Source organism: Sus scrofa, chromosome 15 (genome assembly GCF_000003025.6).
Source record: "Sus scrofa isolate TJ Tabasco breed Duroc chromosome 15, Sscrofa11.1, whole genome shotgun sequence".
Classification (NCBI taxonomy): domain Eukaryota; kingdom Metazoa; phylum Chordata; class Mammalia; order Artiodactyla; family Suidae; genus Sus; species Sus scrofa.
In genome coordinates this window covers 99,799,444-99,817,476 of record NC_010457.5, presented here as the reverse complement: position 1 = coordinate 99,817,476, position 18,033 = coordinate 99,799,444, and the positions used below count along the sequence as shown (strand labels likewise).

General features: G+C 35.7%; 1 protein-coding gene across 1 annotated transcript in view; it reads left to right on the top strand.

Annotated features, from left to right (window-relative positions):
* Positions 1-18,033, top strand: part of DNAH7 (dynein axonemal heavy chain 7) — a 265,071-nt gene that overhangs the window by 169,872 nt on the left and 77,166 nt on the right. Inside the window, 2 exon segments of the mRNA XM_021075816.1 lie at positions 3,330-3,493; positions 15,551-15,705. Of these exon segments, the coding sequence (XP_020931475.1) occupies positions 3,330-3,493; positions 15,551-15,705 (319 nt within the window).

Here is an 18,033-nt window from a genome sequence, read left to right as displayed (position 1 = left end):
CTTCCCATCCCACCTCAACTGTAAAGACAGCTTTATCTCTTCCTTGCTTCACTACAGCAAACTAGCCTTTTATTTAACTAGTCTCTAATGTCATTTTTCCTTCCTGTGAATTCATTCTCTGAATCCTACTCTGTAACCATCTCTTTTATCTATTTCTCCCAGGCCTGGGCAGCCAGCATCTAACACTCCCATCCAAAGCTTCTAAGCATAAGGTTATAGTGGCAACTTCAGTGCTCTGCCCAGATTCCCACCTGGCTTCCTGTGCTTTCATGTCCAACAACCAGCACCTGTAGCTATTTTGGCAGACTTCCCTTGGGTTCTTAGAACTTCCTTTGTCCATTGCTGGGGAAGCTAAAATTGCCTGGGAACTTACTTTCCTCGGGAGTGGACCTTAATGAATGACTGACAGAGGTGGGAGCGTGAGAATGTCTCCCTTTCCTCTGGTTGGAGCAGCTCCAAGGAATGACATACACTCCCTGTAGGATCAAGCTGAAACCACCTGTACAGAACTTTGGCTGATCCCTCACTTTTCATTGGCTTCTTCCTGATTCCTGTACTGCTCCCTCTGTCATCCCTCCCTTGATAAATCATTTCACATAAATCATGTCAGAGTCTGCTACTGGGAAACCCAAGTGAGACAAAAAGGCCTTACAATGATCTTGGCTCTAACATCAAGGTCTCTGGATACCAAGAGCCCTTACTAAGTAGCTAAACCCCCTCCCTCCAGGCTTGAGTCTGAATAGTTATCAATGATTCATCAACCCTTTGTAGAGTTTCTGGTACTCTTCATAATAAAATGTAGAAAACTCCAATTCTCCTGGTCTAACTCAGCCCATAGTATTTGATTGCAATGCCCATGCCAAGCCCCCAAACCAAATCCTACAATGTTGTAAGGACATAGTGCCCTGAAGTTGAATTAATTTGTACTTTTTTTTTTTTTTTTTGTCTTTTTGCCATTTCTTGGGCCACTCCCGTGGCATATGGAGGTTCCCAGGCTAGGGGTCATATTGGAGCCATGGCCACTGGCCTACACCAGAGCCACAGCAATGTCTGGGTCTGCAGAGCCGGGTCTGCAACCTACACCACAGCTCACAGCAACACTGGATCCTTAGCCCACTGAGTGAGGCCAGGGATTGAACCCACAGCCTCATGGTTCCTAGTCAGATTCGTTAAGCACTGATCCACGATGGGAGCTCCTTGAACTTTCTAAGAGACATTTTCCCTACCAATATCAAAGTCGAAACTGGTGGTGGATATTTTCACAAGATGACACCCTTAATGGTCAGTTTTCCATTTTCACCATCTATCTTATCACCCGATTACTAGCCAAGGCACTTGGCTTGTATTTTTCGGTGCTTGATCAGAGTCTCGTGTTCATTCCACTGTTCTCTGTTGCTACGCCCTTATGGATGTATAATTGCGCCACTTAAATTTCTAATCCAGAGTTCATCTGTGATAACATCCTATAATTAGCAACATAAACGTCATTCCACAGCTACTATTGCTTTCATTTTCCCTACTTCTCCCCCATGTCATTGGCTATGGTGCCTATACCAGCATCAAGCAATATGGAGAAAACCTTCAGACCTCTCCCCCTCAAATCTTCAGGCCAAAAAAAAAGGGATCAAAACATGCCAGGAAGAACTATGTACTAGGAGACAAAAGCAAACTGGAAATGCTACCTACCCCGCCATCCATTTGGTCAGGCCACCTGTTCCTCTTATCAACAACCAACTCAAACCAAATACAAAACCCAGATGATCGATATTAAGTATTCCTGAGAGTCCTGTCTTAACTCAGTTTTGAATCATTATTAACAATTCTCTTTTGTGGGCAGTTTGCTAAGCCCTCACCCCATCCATTTCCTTATCAGTCTCTGATGCAACCGAGTTACAATTAGCACATACCCAACTTCCAGATACCCTCCAGCTTCCTAATACCCCAGCACAGCCTCTTCTTCCTTGTGCTTTAGGAACTATTCAAAAGACCCCATCCTCAGGAAGCCCAAAACCTAGCTAACCCCACCCCACACTGCTTGATGTATAGAAAGCCCCTTACAGTTCCACCTTGCTGTTACCCTGTGTCTAGGTGCAGCCTCCTGTGCGGCACCTTTCTCTCAATAGGAGCTGTAAGTAATAGAGTTCTTCCTTTCATCTATGTAAGTGTCTCTGTGTTATGTCCCATCATCCAAGGAAGCTTTTATCATACCTAAGATCATGTAATGATGAGACAGAAGCCTGGCACACAACAGCTTAATCAAAAGAAAAATCAACGTCATCAGTAAATGAGGAATTTGAAATCATGAGCCATTGATGGAACACAATGGGAAGAACACATTATCATTTCTGTGGTATTCCTGCCAAAGTAATTAATCTGCATGACCTGAACTGAATCATGAGAGAACATCACAGAGGCCTAATTGTGAGGTATTCTCCAGAATAACTGGCTAATCAAGATCATGAAAGTTATCAACTGTCCCCAAACTATCATAGCCTTTCATGTGCAAACGTAAAGGAATATTGGTCCAATCTATTGCACAGGAACCCCAGAGTGATTGTAGTGTCCACCATGCCCTCTCAGACAGTGTCAGTTGGCACACACAGCATCCTCATTTGCCCATGAACTGGTACAAACCCCACATTTCCACCTTTTCCTCACCTCTTCCTAAACTGTTTTCTCTCCAATCATGTCTTTCACTATTTCTGAACCCTTTGATCTGTAACCTCAAATTGGACCTTGATTTCTGATTTTCTAAGTGTGCACCTAGACTTGAAGTACCCTTCTGGTTCCTGAGCATTTTAGCAAACTGTGCCCCAGATGGGGTATCCCAAACTCCAGTACATGCCCTGATATTTATTGGCGCCGAAAATCCTGCTGTGGTTTCTCCCCAGGACACATGACAGCCAGACGCAAATGTTTTCTATGTCCCCTACCACTTCCAATTAGATTTATTTTTATACATAATTTTGTAGTATGGTGTGCTGATATTTGTAATTCGAAGAAAATAGGTAGAAAAACCTGGCGATTTCCATATACTTTGTAAAGTGAAGCTTTGAAATCATAATTGGCAACTATTTTTTCCGGATACTAAATTCTGGGTAAGTGGTCTGTCTAAATTTTATCTTAACATTAGATAGAATTAATTTTCACTTGAATACATAGTAGAGCTCCTAAATTATAATTTTACTTCAAAATGTGAAAAAAAAGTTATTTTGAGGTAGAGTTTCAGTAATGGTTTGTTGACTCAAAGTGTAACCAAGGAGTTTACAAAGCATTTATTTGGCAACCTCCAGCCTCATTTCTGTATCCTTCTGTGTATGTCTTAAAAGAACCAAATCAAAGAGTGGACAAACTCGTGCAGAGGAAGAGACATCCCCTGCTCTGATGATTACTCGCTTATGAATATCTTGGGAGAAGCAGTGACAATTCGTGCCTGGAATATTGCTGGATTACCTTCTGACTCATTTTCTATTGATAACGGGATCATCATAATGTAAGAAAAATATTTTTCTCACCAATAATCTATTAATCAGTGGATTTATTTATCTGTGCACCTTTTTAACACTCACAGCTAGTAAACTTTTATAGTTGAAAAAAGCTTTACTTAATTAGCTAAGTTAAATATGAATAATCACTTCCTTCTCCTATTAAGATTGGAATAGTTGAGTATTGAAGACAGTAGTAAAAAAACCAAAAACCCAAAATGACTTTTGCTTAATTTTTCATCAATTTCTAACACATAGAGCAAAACCCTGCCTTAAATTCTGAAGTCCAAAATTTTCGTTCCCATAGAATATAGGCTTTTGTTATCGCAAGTCAATAAATCGTGCAGAAATGGATTTGTGGTGGTGATGTCTTAGTCTCTGCTGGGTGTGGGACCAACATAAATGATACGGATGCATTTCTGGGTTCTGGGCTGGTTGGGGCTTTTAAAATAGTGGTACTGTTCCTAGGAGTCTCCTGGTGAATAGGAAAATCCCATGGAGATTGGGCTGAGAGAATACTGGAGGCTTATCCAGCCTCACCTTTCCCCCACTTCTCACCTCCCAGAATCCAAAGGCCTGAATGGGAGGACGAGCATTAACTGTGTTATTTTCAAGGTCACGTTACCATGGGTTTCCTATCACTGAGCCTGTCTTCTTGGAGGTCTTAACATGTTGGGAATAGCGTGGGTAAACTATCAGTAGGAATGTTCAGCTCTGTGTTTCACGTCTATTTTGATTAGTTGTTTACTCCTGAAAAAGCAATTGATCTGATAGGACTTAATTTAAATTAAAAATGGTTGAGGCATGTAAATTTTTTAAATAGAATCAACCACTCTGTGAAAGTCAGCTGTTATTAAAATTTTGTGTATGTTGGGAGTTCCTGTCATGGTGCAGCAGAAACAATCTGACTAGGAACCATGAGGTTGTGGCTTCGATCCCTGATCTCACTCAGTGGATTAAGGATCTGGCGTGGCCGTGAGCTATGGTGTAGGTTGCAGACTCGGCTCGGATCCTGCATTGCTGTGGCTCTGGCGTAGGCTGGCAGCTGTAGCTCCGATTAGACCCCTAGCCTGGGAACCTCCATATGCCACTGGTGTGGCCCTAAAAAGAAAAAAATATATATATGTGTAATATTTATGAAGATTATTCTACCAATTTAAACTTAGGTGAACAAATTTCTTTACTGCTCAACAAATGATCCTGACATACAGACTTTTTTAGCATTTGTTTACTGAAGTGTTCTAAAAAGATTTGAAGTATGTGCAGTTTGAATATATCATAAAACAGGATAAAATCTGATGAAACCACCTACAGAAGTTAAAGAGGCAGTTACCATTAGGTCCTTGAGACAAACTAATCCCTATGATTGGGTCTTGAATTAAGTTCATGGCTTTCTGAAAACTAAAAAAAAAAAAAAAAAAAAAAAAAAAAAAACGGAAAAGTTGTGTCACACAGTTCTCATTTTACTTAGGAAAACAAATCTTTTCAGGAAATAAACTTACATTTAATTATTCCATTGGTTTGGAGAAGATAATCAACTTTTCTTTGCAGGACTAAAATTAAGCACAATGTATTGTCCTCCCTGATCCAAGGGGACCTAATTAGCACTAATGGAGGGAAAATAGCAAATGAGGGCAGGAGTTCGATACTATATCAGGGGAAATATCCTAATGGACAGATTGATGAGTTAATGGAAAATTCCCAAGAGAAGTAATGTTAATGCAACTGAAAGGAGGCAGAGCGTATGGGGGGAAAAATAAACATACTATTTGTAATTCTTTAAAAATAAATAAACAAAATTAAGCACAAGGTACTCTGCTCTGATAATCTAAATTAATCCAGAAGAGAAATAATAGAATATAGATAAATGATAAATATGTATATTAGTTTGCAGCTAAAATAGATTTTTTTAAGTGCCTTTTAAAAAGTGTAGTTCATTTTTTAAATTACTTAACAAGTAAGTGGCATACAGTTTGCATGGACATTTAAGGTTAGAATACACTTTAGGCATTGACATATATAGGAGGTTTCTGAACGTTTAAAAGTTCACCTTTTGAAAGCCTCATATATGGTTGGTGGGAATGCACACAGGTGCAGCCACCGTGGGAAACAATGCAGAGATTCCTGAAAAATTAACAATAAAACTGCCATATGATCTAGCCATTCCACATCTAGGTATTTATCCAAACAAAAACACTAGTTTGAAAAGGTATATGCATCTCTATGTTCATCACAGCATTATTTACAATAGCCAAGATAAGGAAGCAACCCAAATGTAACAGATGAATAATAAAGATGTGGTGTATATATACAATGACGTACTACTCAGCCATTAAAAAAAAAAAAGAATGAAATTTTAAGTTCTCTTGTGGTGCAGTGGGTTAAGGATCCAGCACTGTCACTGCAGTGGCTTGGGTCACTTTTGCGGCATGGACACTTCCACATGCTGCAAGCGTGGCCAAAAAAAGAAAAAAAAATTAATGAAATCTTGACACTTAGGACAACATGGATGAACCTTGAGAGTACTGTGTTAAGTGAAATAAGTCAAATGGAAAAAGACAGATACTACATGATTTCACTCATATGTGAAATACTAAATAAATAAATAAATAAAACAAATACGTACGTACGGAGAACAGAGTACTAGTTACAGGGGGGAAGAGGTGTCGGGGGAGGGTGAAATAGGTAAAGGAGTCAACTATATGATGATGAATGGAAACCAAACCTCTGGTGGTGAGCATGCTGTAGTGTGTACAAAGTCAAAATATAATATCGTAGATATGATAAAATTTTATTTTAAAAATTTAAATAGAAAAAGTCTACCTTTTACTTTTGTCTAGCTGAACCAATTAACTTCAGCCTAAAGAATAGTCTGATTTTATTTTTATTATTGTTGCTCTTGTTTCCCTCTTCCCAGTCAGTTATGAATATAGTTGGTCCTACCCTGTATAGTGGTAGATAGATAATTACCATATTTGCAATTTATATACCTTTGTTCTACCTAGAAGGACATTTACAACCTATTTCTATAACTCTGTCCATTCAGTGGAGGGTAAATTCCTTCTTTTTTCTAGCAAATAAATGTACCCTTTCTTTGGGGTCCAGTCATATTTCAATAATACTCCAGTGGTATTCATGAATATTTCTGCTTTAAAGCTTTCAAATCTTTCAGTGATTATTTTTCAAGACAAACTTCCATTTTGGGAGAGACTGAGATAGAAAATGGTTTTTATGAGCCATAACCCCTACCTACATTTTTGTCTTTGTAAAAGTATTGAAATATTAGCAACAAGTTATGGTAGTGACCTTACTAAGAAAGAAATATTAACATTTTTCATTCTTGGCTTTTTTGTCAATGATTTTGGTAATCTTACACTGAGAGCTTTCAGTAGATAGGTCAAGGTGATTGTTTTGAAGTATCAGGCCAAGTATCTTACCTACTTGCTAGAGAGTTCTTCCATTCACCATACCTAATAGGGAGCATTACTAAGGACCTGACCCTGTGCTGAGTGATTTTCATAGACTATCTCAGCTGAGGGAGGAGTCAATTATTTAGGGAACTGGAAGAATATATAAAATTTGGACAAGTTAGAACATAATTAACTTTTGGAGATACTGACACTTGAAGGTCCTTGACTAATCAGAATTTCAAGTGCTAATGATAACATTAAGTATAATTGAATTCTATCTGAATGTTTCACAAAGTATTATTAGGATTGTTCAACAGCTTGGTAAGTAGATCAGCCCTATGTCTAATATAACTCTGCTTTTTAAAAATGCCTTTAAATTTTCATTTCAATAGAATCAGATGAATTAGGTTTATTTCAGCAGTAATAACTGAGAGGAATACTAACCTTTCTTTGTCTGTTTTCGTGTGTATGTAAAGAGGAAAATAGCAAAACTCTTTGAAATGCACCACTGCTGTATATTCGGATTCCTTCGTTCCATGCAGACTACAGTGAATCTGTATTATCATGCTAGAAGTCTCTATTTTACAAAAACCCAAAAGAGCACCAAATATAAGTCCTCTCTAGACTATAATAAAAGAACAAATACTATCAAAACTTGAAGTTGTGGGTGCTATAAAAATTCAGTTTCCATTTGGGAACCACTGGTTTTAAAGCATTTCTGGATTCAAGAATGTTTGGTGGAGAAAATAAGAAAGATTGTATACAGAAATGTCTTTGTCTTTGTCTTCGTCAAAAAAATAATGCAAACTCATGATGGAGAGGAAATAATAAATATAGTACTCATTCATTTCAAATTCAAGAATTATATTCTTACAAAAAGTGAAGATATTTAAGAAATATGTTGTATATAGCTCTCCACAATAATTATTGTTAGATATATATACATAATTTAAAACCAGTACATTCTTTTCTACCTACCCTGAAGAATATCTCCCAGAAATTTTATTCATCTGATATGTTATTCTATGGAAGCTCTAATCTTCAAAAACAAATATTGTAAGCTGAAGCCACAACATTGTCCTGTTTTTGAATCAAAAAGATGTTATATTTATTAAAGGCATTCTTTGGGGAAAGTAAGTTTTAATACAGCTGTAAACTTGGTATTGAACAATGAGTGTGTGTTTATTATATTTTGTATATGTAACGAATATACAAAGAGAGAAAGACAGAGAGACCGAGAATAGATACCTAGTTGTGCCTAAACAATTTATTTGAAAACATTTTCATTTTTTCCGTTGCATCTTTGTTGAAAATCAGTTGTCCATATTATGGGCAGGTCTATTTCTGCATTGTATATTCTGTTTCATTGATATATCTGTCTTGATGCAAATGCCACATTCTCTTAATTAGTGTAATTTATATTAAATCAGATAATGTGTCTTCCAACTTTGTTCTTTTTCAAAAAGTTGTTTAGTTTTTACCTTTCAATATAAATTTTCGTATATCTACAAAAGATTCTGCCAAGATTTTGATAGAGACTGCAGGATCTATAGGTCAAAATTTGGGAAAATTTGACAACTTAATATATTTTCTATTCAGTGAACACAGTCTATCTCTCCATTTATTTAGATCTTTGATGTCTTTTATCAGTGTTTCATTAGATTTATACACAGTACTTTAAAATTTTTGTGTGCTATTGTAAACGTTACTTTTAAAAAATTGTTTAGTTTTTCACTGCTAGTATTAGGAAAGCAATTTATTTTTGAATATTGACCTTTTTACCTTGTGACCTTGATAAATTCATTTATTCTGGGATCTTTTGTGTAGATTCACTGGGATATTCTATAGAGAAAGTTTATTGCCCACTTTCTAATCTATATATTTTTTTCTTGGCATGTAGCACCGACAAGGACTTCCTATACTGGCAAATATAATATATAATATTTATACTTGTTATGCAAGTATAACTTATACTAGCAAGTATAATGGATAAACATAATGGATAATATATAATATTTAAACTTGTTATGCAAGTATAACTTATACTAGCAAGTATAGTGGATGAACATTGTTGTCTTTAACTCAATTTTCTGAAAAAGCAGTCAGTCTTTGACTATGCATATGGTTTTTGATAGGGTTTTTTTTGTACATCCTTTTTATCAGGTGAAGGAAATTGCCTTCTCTTCGTGGTTTGCTAGGGGTTTTTATCACTAATGCTTGATAAATTTTATCATGTGCTTTTTCTGCATCTGAGATGATCTTATGGTTTTTAAAATTTAGTCTGTTAATGTGGTGAATTGTATTGATGGATTCATTCATTCATTCATTTTAAACCTGCCTGCATTCCCAGAATAAGCCCTACCCTGTCATCATCTATTTTCCTATTTACATGTTTCTGACTTAATTTGTTAATACTTTGTGGAAGATTTTGTTTTTATGTACATGAGGGATATTGGTATGTGTTTTCTTTTATTGTAATGTCTGTATGGTTTTAGTAGCAGGATAATGACTGAACTGGAAAGTGTTCTTTCCCATTCTATTTTTTGGAAGACATGATGTAGAATAGAATTCTTTCTTTCTTCAAATGTTTGATACAAATGACCAAAAAGTAGTTCCTGTTGTGGCGCAGTGGAAATGAATCCGACTAGGAACCATGAGGTTGCAAGTTCAATCCCTGGCCTCACTCAGTGGGTTAAGGATCCGTGTTGCCATGAGCTGTCGTGTAGGCCCCAGACGCAGCTGGATCCCACACTGCTGTGGCCCTGGTGTAGGCTGGCGGCTACAGCTCTGATTCGACCCCCCTAGCCTGGGAACATCCATATGCCATGGGTGCGGCCCTAAAAAGAAGCAGAAAGAAAAAAAAAAGAAACGACCGAAGCAACTGTACCTGGACTTTTCTTTGTTTGATGATCTTATCTATGAATTCAACTTTAAAATACTTGTAGGATTTTCAAGTTATCTGTTTGTTTGCAAGATTTGGAGGTATCCGTCTTTTAAGAAATCAGTCCATTTCAACTAAGTTGTCAGATTTATGGGCATGGAGTTGTTTGCAATATTCCCTTATCACCCTTTCAGTGTGTGCAGGGTCTGTGATAATCTCTATCATTCTTGATGTTAGTAATTTGTACCTTATTTGTTTAGCTGGACTTGGATAAATTTTTTTGATCCTAAAACAAGCCTTCTATTTAATTGTTTTTCTCCTTTTTTTTTTTTCTTTTGGTATTCAGTTCATCAACTTCTGGTTTAATATCTATTATTTATTTTTCCTTTGTTTGCTTTTGACCTAAATTTCTCTTCTTTTTCATAAGGTGGACCCTTAGGTGATTGATTTTGTATTTTTATTCTTTTCTAATCTATACATTTAATGCTATGCATTTTCCATTAATAATCGCTTTAACTACATAGCACAAATTTTGATATGGTCTATTTTTTTAATATTTTCTAACTTGAGGATTTTTCTTTGAGCCATAAGTTATTTATAAAATGCATTATTTAATTTTCAAATATTTGAGAATTTTTGAGGTTTCTTTCTGCTATTTGCTTTTTAATTTTTAACTTAATTCCATTATGTTCAGAGAGCATAATTATGATTCCAATTGCTTTAAATTTGTTGCAGTCTGTTTTGTGGCATAAATATGGTCTGTGAGAATGTTCTATGTACACTTGAAAAAAAATATGTGTTATTGGATGGAGAGTTGTTTAAATACCAATTGGATTGAGTTGTTTAAGAATGTTTTTCACATCTTCCATGTCCTTGCTAATATTCTATCTGCTTGTCTCTTTGTTCCTATCAGTTTTAGCTTCCTGTATTTTGGAGCTCAGTTGTTAGATGCATTCAAATTTAAAATTATTATGTATTCTTGATGAATTTTTGTCCATATGTATTGTTCTTCTTTATTCCTGACACTTTTCCTTGTTTTGAAAGTCTCCCTTTAGAACTTTTTCTTGTTCTGAAGTCTCCTTTTTCTCATAATATTATAGCTGGTCCAGCTGTCTTTTAATTGGTGTTTGCATGATATATACTTTACTGTCATTTTGCTTTTAATATAAATATCTTATTATACTTAAATGGGTTCCTTATAGACAGCATACAGTTAGATCTTAGATTTGTTCCAGTCTGATAATCTCTCTCCTTCAGTTAGTAAATTTAGACAACTTTATACTTGATGTGTTTGAGATCATTGAATTTGTATTTACTGTTTTATTATTTTTCTGGTTTTATATCTGATTTTCATTGCCTTGTAACCATACAGATCCCGTTTACCCTCCTGTTATGCTGTATTAGTCATATGTATTATGTCCGCATACATTGAAACTCTGTCCCTCTCCCCCACATTGTTAATATTTTGTCTCAATATTTATATTTTAAGGAACTAAAAGGGGGAAATAGCCTATAATTTTTTGCTATTTTTCACACTTATTTTATTTTTAAAATTCACTATAATGTCATTTCCTTTAAGGGTGAAGAACTTTAGCATCTGTTTAGAGTAGATTTGCTAGCAAATAATTTTTTTAGTTTTGTTCATTTGAGAATGTCTTTTTATGCTTGAAAGATATTTCTGGTGGATTTAGAATTCTGGGTTGACAGTTCTTTTCTTTCAATACTTTAAATATGTTCTCCTCTGTTATGGCTCCATAATGTCTGATGTAAAATCTGCAGTATTTTAAATTATTGTCATCTATATGTAATATATCATTTTTCTCTGACTACTTTTAAAATATTTTTTCAAGTCTTTGATTTTTAGCAGTTTGATTATGATGTGCTGGTGTGGGTGGATTTTTTTTCCCTTAGTTTCTCCTTTTTGAGAATTGCTGAGTTTTGTGAAGCTGTAAATTTATGTGTTTCACTGAATTTGGAAATATTTCAACCATTTTTAAAAATGTTTTCTACACTAATTTCTTTGTCCTCATCTCTGGACCCCAGCGACATGAGTGTTTAAATATTTTTTTCACAGGTCTTTGAGCCTCCCATTCTTTTTTATTTTCCACCTTTTTTTCTCCTCATTGTTCAAATTGTATTATTTTGATTCATGGGTTTCTTCTGTTGTCTCCTTTCTGCTGTTGAGTCCTTACAGTGAAATCTTTATTTCAGATGTTACATTTTTAGTTCTAAAATTTCCATTTGGTTCTTTTTATACATTCTATTTCTTCTGCTGAGAACACCTCCCTTTCCATTTATTTCAAAATGTTCCTTTACCAAATGAAGTGCGGTTATAGTAACTGTTTTAAAGTTTTTTTTTTCTGATAATTCTAACATTTTGCTTTTACTTGGAAATTAGTCACATTCTGGTTCTTTATATACCAAGTAATTTTGGATTGAATCCTGTTACAGCAGCCTGAGCAGATTATGACACCTTTCAGGCTTGATGCACAGCAGAGGCCCCTTTCCCAGCATTTCTCTCCAGAGAAATGGGTTTCGCTCAATGTTTTAGGGGACTGCTCTGCTATGGTATTACAACTCTGTGGCTTGGGTTAACCTGGGGGTAGGGACAGAAGAGAAGACAGAGATCCCCTCAGCACTCTCTAGCTTACATGTGATCATTTTCTCAGTCTTCTAGTTTGAGTTTTTGCTACCTGTGCCTGCTGCACAGTTTCCCCCAATGGGGCCTGTTGTCAGACCAAATCCAGAAGATAACCCCCCCACCATACACACACATGAAACTCACCACCCCCTTATTGGTCATTCCTCAAGTTTTAACTTTCTTCCAATTCACTTGTTATTACTTACTTTTTAGAATCTGCAAGCTTTTGATTTTTGTGGCTTTTTCCCTTGAAGTTTTCATTGTAATCAGTGACAGAGATAGGCTATGATGGACTTTGCCCACTTTGGTCAACACCAGAAGACCTTTCCTTTAATTTGAGATGGTGTTCTTTGGACCAGTATTCTCCATGCAAGGATAATCTCTTATAAAATGTCCATTTTAGAATAAGTTGACTTGTATGGTGTTTGTCAGATTTTTTTTTTTTTTGCTCTTTTCAGTAAATTATTATATGCAGATTTTATTTGATCTGGGGGAAAAAAGGGTAAAGAAGAATCAGCATGGATCCTTCCCTCGAAGAATACACAATTTAACCAAATGATGCAGTTAAGAAATTACCATAGTAGAATATTATCATTATATGAAAGTACCATAAATGTAATATGGATGAATGGGTAAAAATGGTCAGAGAGAATAGAGATCAAGACAGGCTTTTGTGGACTGCACGGCATTTGAATTAACCTTAAAACATGAGTAATACTTGAACGTGAAAGGATGGGGAAGAAGTGCATTTGGGTAAAGAAACAGCATGAACAGGTAGCTAAAAAATGTAGAAACAACAGAAGGAAGAGTGAGTCATTCAGTTTCTTTAGGGAGGCATGAATGCTAACACTCACATAATCCTCCAACCTTAAAAATATTTCTGTGATGTAAAAGAGACATGGAAACAACCCAAATGTCCATCAACAGATATTTAGATTAGGAAGATGTGGTATATATACACAATGGAATACTACTCAGCCATAAAAAAGAACAAAATGATGCCATCCTCAGCGACATGGATGGAACTAGAGACTCTCATACTGAGTGAAGTAAGTCAGAAAGACAAAGACAAATACCATATGATATCACTTAAATCTGGAATCTAATATTTGGCACATGAACCTTTCCACAGAAAAGAAAATCATGGTCTTAGAGAATAGACTCGTGGTTACGAAGGGGGAGGGGAAGGGGGTGGGATGGATTGGGAGCTTGGGTTAATAAATGTAGACTATTGCCTTTGTGATGGATTAGCAATGAGGTCCTGCTGTGTAGCACTGAGAACTATGTCTATCATTCATGATGGAGCATGATAATGGGAGAAAAAAGAATGTATACATGTATGTTTAACTGGGTCACCATGCTATACAGTAGAAAATTGACAGAACACTGTAAACCAGCTATAATGGAAAATATAAAAATCATTATACAAATCAAAAAAAAATTCTATAATGTAAAACAATGAAACGACTACATACTTACAAGTTTTGTTCCTTTCTAATTTCCCTCTCACTCCCTTTAGCTTCTTATGGATATGATTCTCTTTTTTATTTGTTGATTACATCTAAGATATTTCACTACACTTTTGTTCTAATTTCTTTCTAAATTAATATAATGAAATGAATTATCCCCCCCAATCATATGTTGAAGATATAACCCACATTGTGATTGTATCTGGAGATAGGGCTTTCAAAGAGGTAATTAAGGTTAAATTAGGTCATAAGGACTCATCCAATAGGACTAACGTCCTTATAAGGAGAGAAAAGACATTAGGGATGTTCATACAGAGCAAAGACCCCCTGAGGACATAGCATCAAGAGGGCAGTTTTGTCTGCAAGCCAAGGAGAGGGGCTTCTGGAAAAACCAAACCTGCTGACACCTTGATCTTAAACTTCTAGCCTCCCAAATTATGAGAAAATACATTTCTGTATTTATTATGGCAGCCAACACTGACTAATACATTATATAATGCTATTATTGGAAAGTTGTGGTTATTTTCATTTGGACAGATTATCCAATGAAACTTTAAATTTATGTTGAGATGGAATTGAATATATTATCCTTTTTCATATCCAGCTTTTTTTTTCTTTTTTTTTGTGCAAGTCACCTTTTATTTTCTCTTCCTGCTCTTCTGATACTCTGCCTGAATTTGCTGTGCTCACTTTTGACAAATATGGCAGTATCTTTAAGATACTGGCCAAAATTATGATTTTTGTTTACTGAAATTTCTAAGAGAAAGAAAAAGAGCGTAATCTTAATACTGATTACATTTCACACGAGGAAAGAAGCTTTATGGTTGGATACCATGTGGTGATGGCAGATACTGGTTAACTCTTTGTGACCCCACAACAATCTGGACAATAAACTGGGTGCCTCATGGTTCACTGCTCTTGTTCTTATCCTAACACGGGGATGTGAGTGAGAATAAAGCAGTAAGGGTGATCTCTCACAGTGCCAGAACCCTGACTTTCAGAGAATACATTTCTGTCCATAAGCTCACAGTCTCTAGGCAAGCATGTAGTGAACTACATACATGACATTAAATATACAGGTGTTTGAAACAATTTCTGGGTCAATTGGGTTAACACTTAAGGGTCGGTGGTTATTATGAAGGTTAGATGATAAAATTTTCTTCCCACCTTTTTTTTAGACCATTCCATTTTTAATGGTCTAGATTCCAAAGAGAGACATGATGTCTCCATCCTTTATTTTTCCATCTTGTACAAATGATACCAGGGAGAAGCTGAAATGAGGTGGCTTGGCCAAAGTTACATGAGTAATTAATGGCAGGACCTAATGAAGAATTGCAGTTTTCTTATATCTAGTACTCTTGATGGTTAGCATTATGATTTAAAAAGCAAGAGCAGCAAATATTTTCAAAACCATAATTAACATTTAGAGAATTGTAATTTTCCAAAAGGAGTAAAAGAACTTGTGTTAAATTTGCCAGATGGCTTTTAGAGTTGCCAATCTAGTAGCCTGCTGAATTTAAATGTCTCTGCTTCAAGAACACAGTCTTATAGAAAAATAAAGAGTAAAATATTACTATAAAGCATAAACTGAAAGAAGGTGATTCATGCATCAGCTTAGATATGAATCATGACTTTACCAGCATTGTCTTTCTTTTCCCTTTCAGGAATGCAAGAAGGTGGCCTCTGATGATAGATCCTCAAGGTCAGGCTAATAAATGGATCAAGAACATGGAAAAAGCCAATAGTCTTCATCTAATCAAACTGAGTGATCCTGATTATGTCAGGACTCTGGAAAATTGCATCCAGTTTGGCACCCCTGGTATGTAGTTGAACAACAAACATACATTATAGAAATGCCTGGAAGGGCACAATAAACCCAAAGAGATATAGGAATTTTTTTTAAGGTATTTGTGTTAGACTTCCCCTCAGCTTTAATGATTACTTTCTTAATGTCTTTCATTATTTATTGATGGTTAATCAAATGAGCGCTTTAGAGATCATAGCTCTAGCAGGTTAGGATGCTTTCTTTGTCTCAAGATTCATTTGTGATGTCTCCTTTAATTTAGCTGTTTTCATTTTTGTCTGTTGTTTGCCATTCTTTAGTTCTCATTGTAGCTCCACTTGTACAATTAAAAGGGCCATTCGATATGCCAAAAGTATCTTAACTCAGTAGTCCAACTATCTATTTATTCTTTTCTCAGCTTATCCTACGAGAAAGTGGCAGAGAAGTGTGTATGCATTTCACATGGCTGACTATTATCTGCCATTTACAATGGAGAGATTAAAACATGGCAGTGTTTCAGTAAAGCTCTATGCACAGGTCTCATTTGTCAAACAAACAAAATACTTAAATGATTTGAGTAAATTGGGGCTGTTCTTCACGTTTTAAATCCATGTTACCTATCAAATTTTGACTATTTATTTGACCAAATAAATTGCCAGCGTTATGAAAGTACAACATATTTAGCCTCTAGACAAGTTTAGCAAATCCCAGTTGCTAATAGAGCCAGGGTTACATGGAACAATCATAACAAATATACCAGATAGTCTTACAGTTTATTTTTGCATATTAATAATTAACCTTTAAAATGTTAATTATAATTTTAGGCTTGGTTTGGGTAAGCATAAAATGGAAAAAGTCTAAATCTACCTACAAAGTCTTGTGTTTATGTGTATGGACACACAGACACACACACAGTTGTTATTTGATTCATCCAACTGGTGTTCTAGAATTATAATGTAGTGACATGGAGTTACCAAGAAAGGGAGAACATGATCTCTACTGTCAATATCTTGCTTGTTTAATGGGCAAGGTCAGACTTGCAACTGTCATGTAAACATGTGTAACTGTTATAAAAGTAGAAAATGGACATACTTCAATAACTTTGTTAGGACTGCTGTGCTGGCTCTGGAATAACAGTACCTGCCTTTCTTACTCAGTTACAGAATCCCAGAAAGGTCAGTTCAGGGACCTTTCTAAGACTCAGTTTCCGCATCTATACTTTGACTGTATAGTGTGAGGAAGAAAAGAGTTACTGTAATTTGAGTACTTACAACAGTGTCTGATCAGCTCAGTTTATATTATCTTTTGGTTTGGAGTTTACTATGTGATTTATGTTTATTATCTCTTAATTATATTAGAATCACATTTAATTATCTTGTAAAATAAGAAAGGCACAGATGGTGAACTTAGGAGAATTTAGAGGAATCAGTGAAGACTTCTTAAAAGAACTGGCACCTTACATACCTTAAGTAATTAAAATTACTTAATTTAAATATTTAAGTCATTTGCTGAAACAGTAAAGGCAATTAAGTGATAATTGAACATCTACCACATGCTGGACATACTGGAGATTTCTGCGATCATAGTCATATATCTTGATGTTAGTATTGCATCATTTTAGAGAGGAAAGGGTCATACAGACAATCCTTCTAGAGTTTTTCAAACTATGGGTCACAGCTATGAGAGAGAGAATCAGCTTAGTGGGTCAAGACCAGCATTTTTAAATGAAATGCAATAAAGAAGAACAGAATGTATTGAGCTACATAGCATAGGGTAAAATTTCATGAAATTTTAAAAGTTTTATATGTACATGTGTATATTAGATCAAAATTTAAAATGTATTTCTTACTTGGAGTTTTGGCCATAAAAATCTGAAATCCAAGAGTAACTCTTTTTCATTTTCTTTGTGTGTGTGTATGTGTGTGTGTGTGTGTGTGTTTTGTTTTTGTTTGGGGTGTGTGTGTGTGTGGCGCACGCACGTGCCACATCCATGGCATATGGAAGTTCCTGGGCCAGGGATCTAATTGAAGCCATAGCTGCAACCTACACCACAGCTTCGGAAATGCTGGATCCTGAACCCACTGCACTACAGCGTGAACTCCCCAGTAGTAATTCTAATAACCACTACATTTTAAGTGCTAGAGAATGTTAAGGTAAGCAAGGTGCTAGAGGATGTTAATTACGTGGCCTAGCTAGTACTGTATCCCTAATTAGAGCAAGCATTAAAACTAATCCCCAAGTCTTCTGCCTCTGTCCAGTGCTTACTACATCCGTCACAGTTGCTTTAACCTACTTTTTGGAATGAAATACTTTAAAAATGGATAATGATTATTCACAATGCCTTCTAACATTAATCATCAGAAA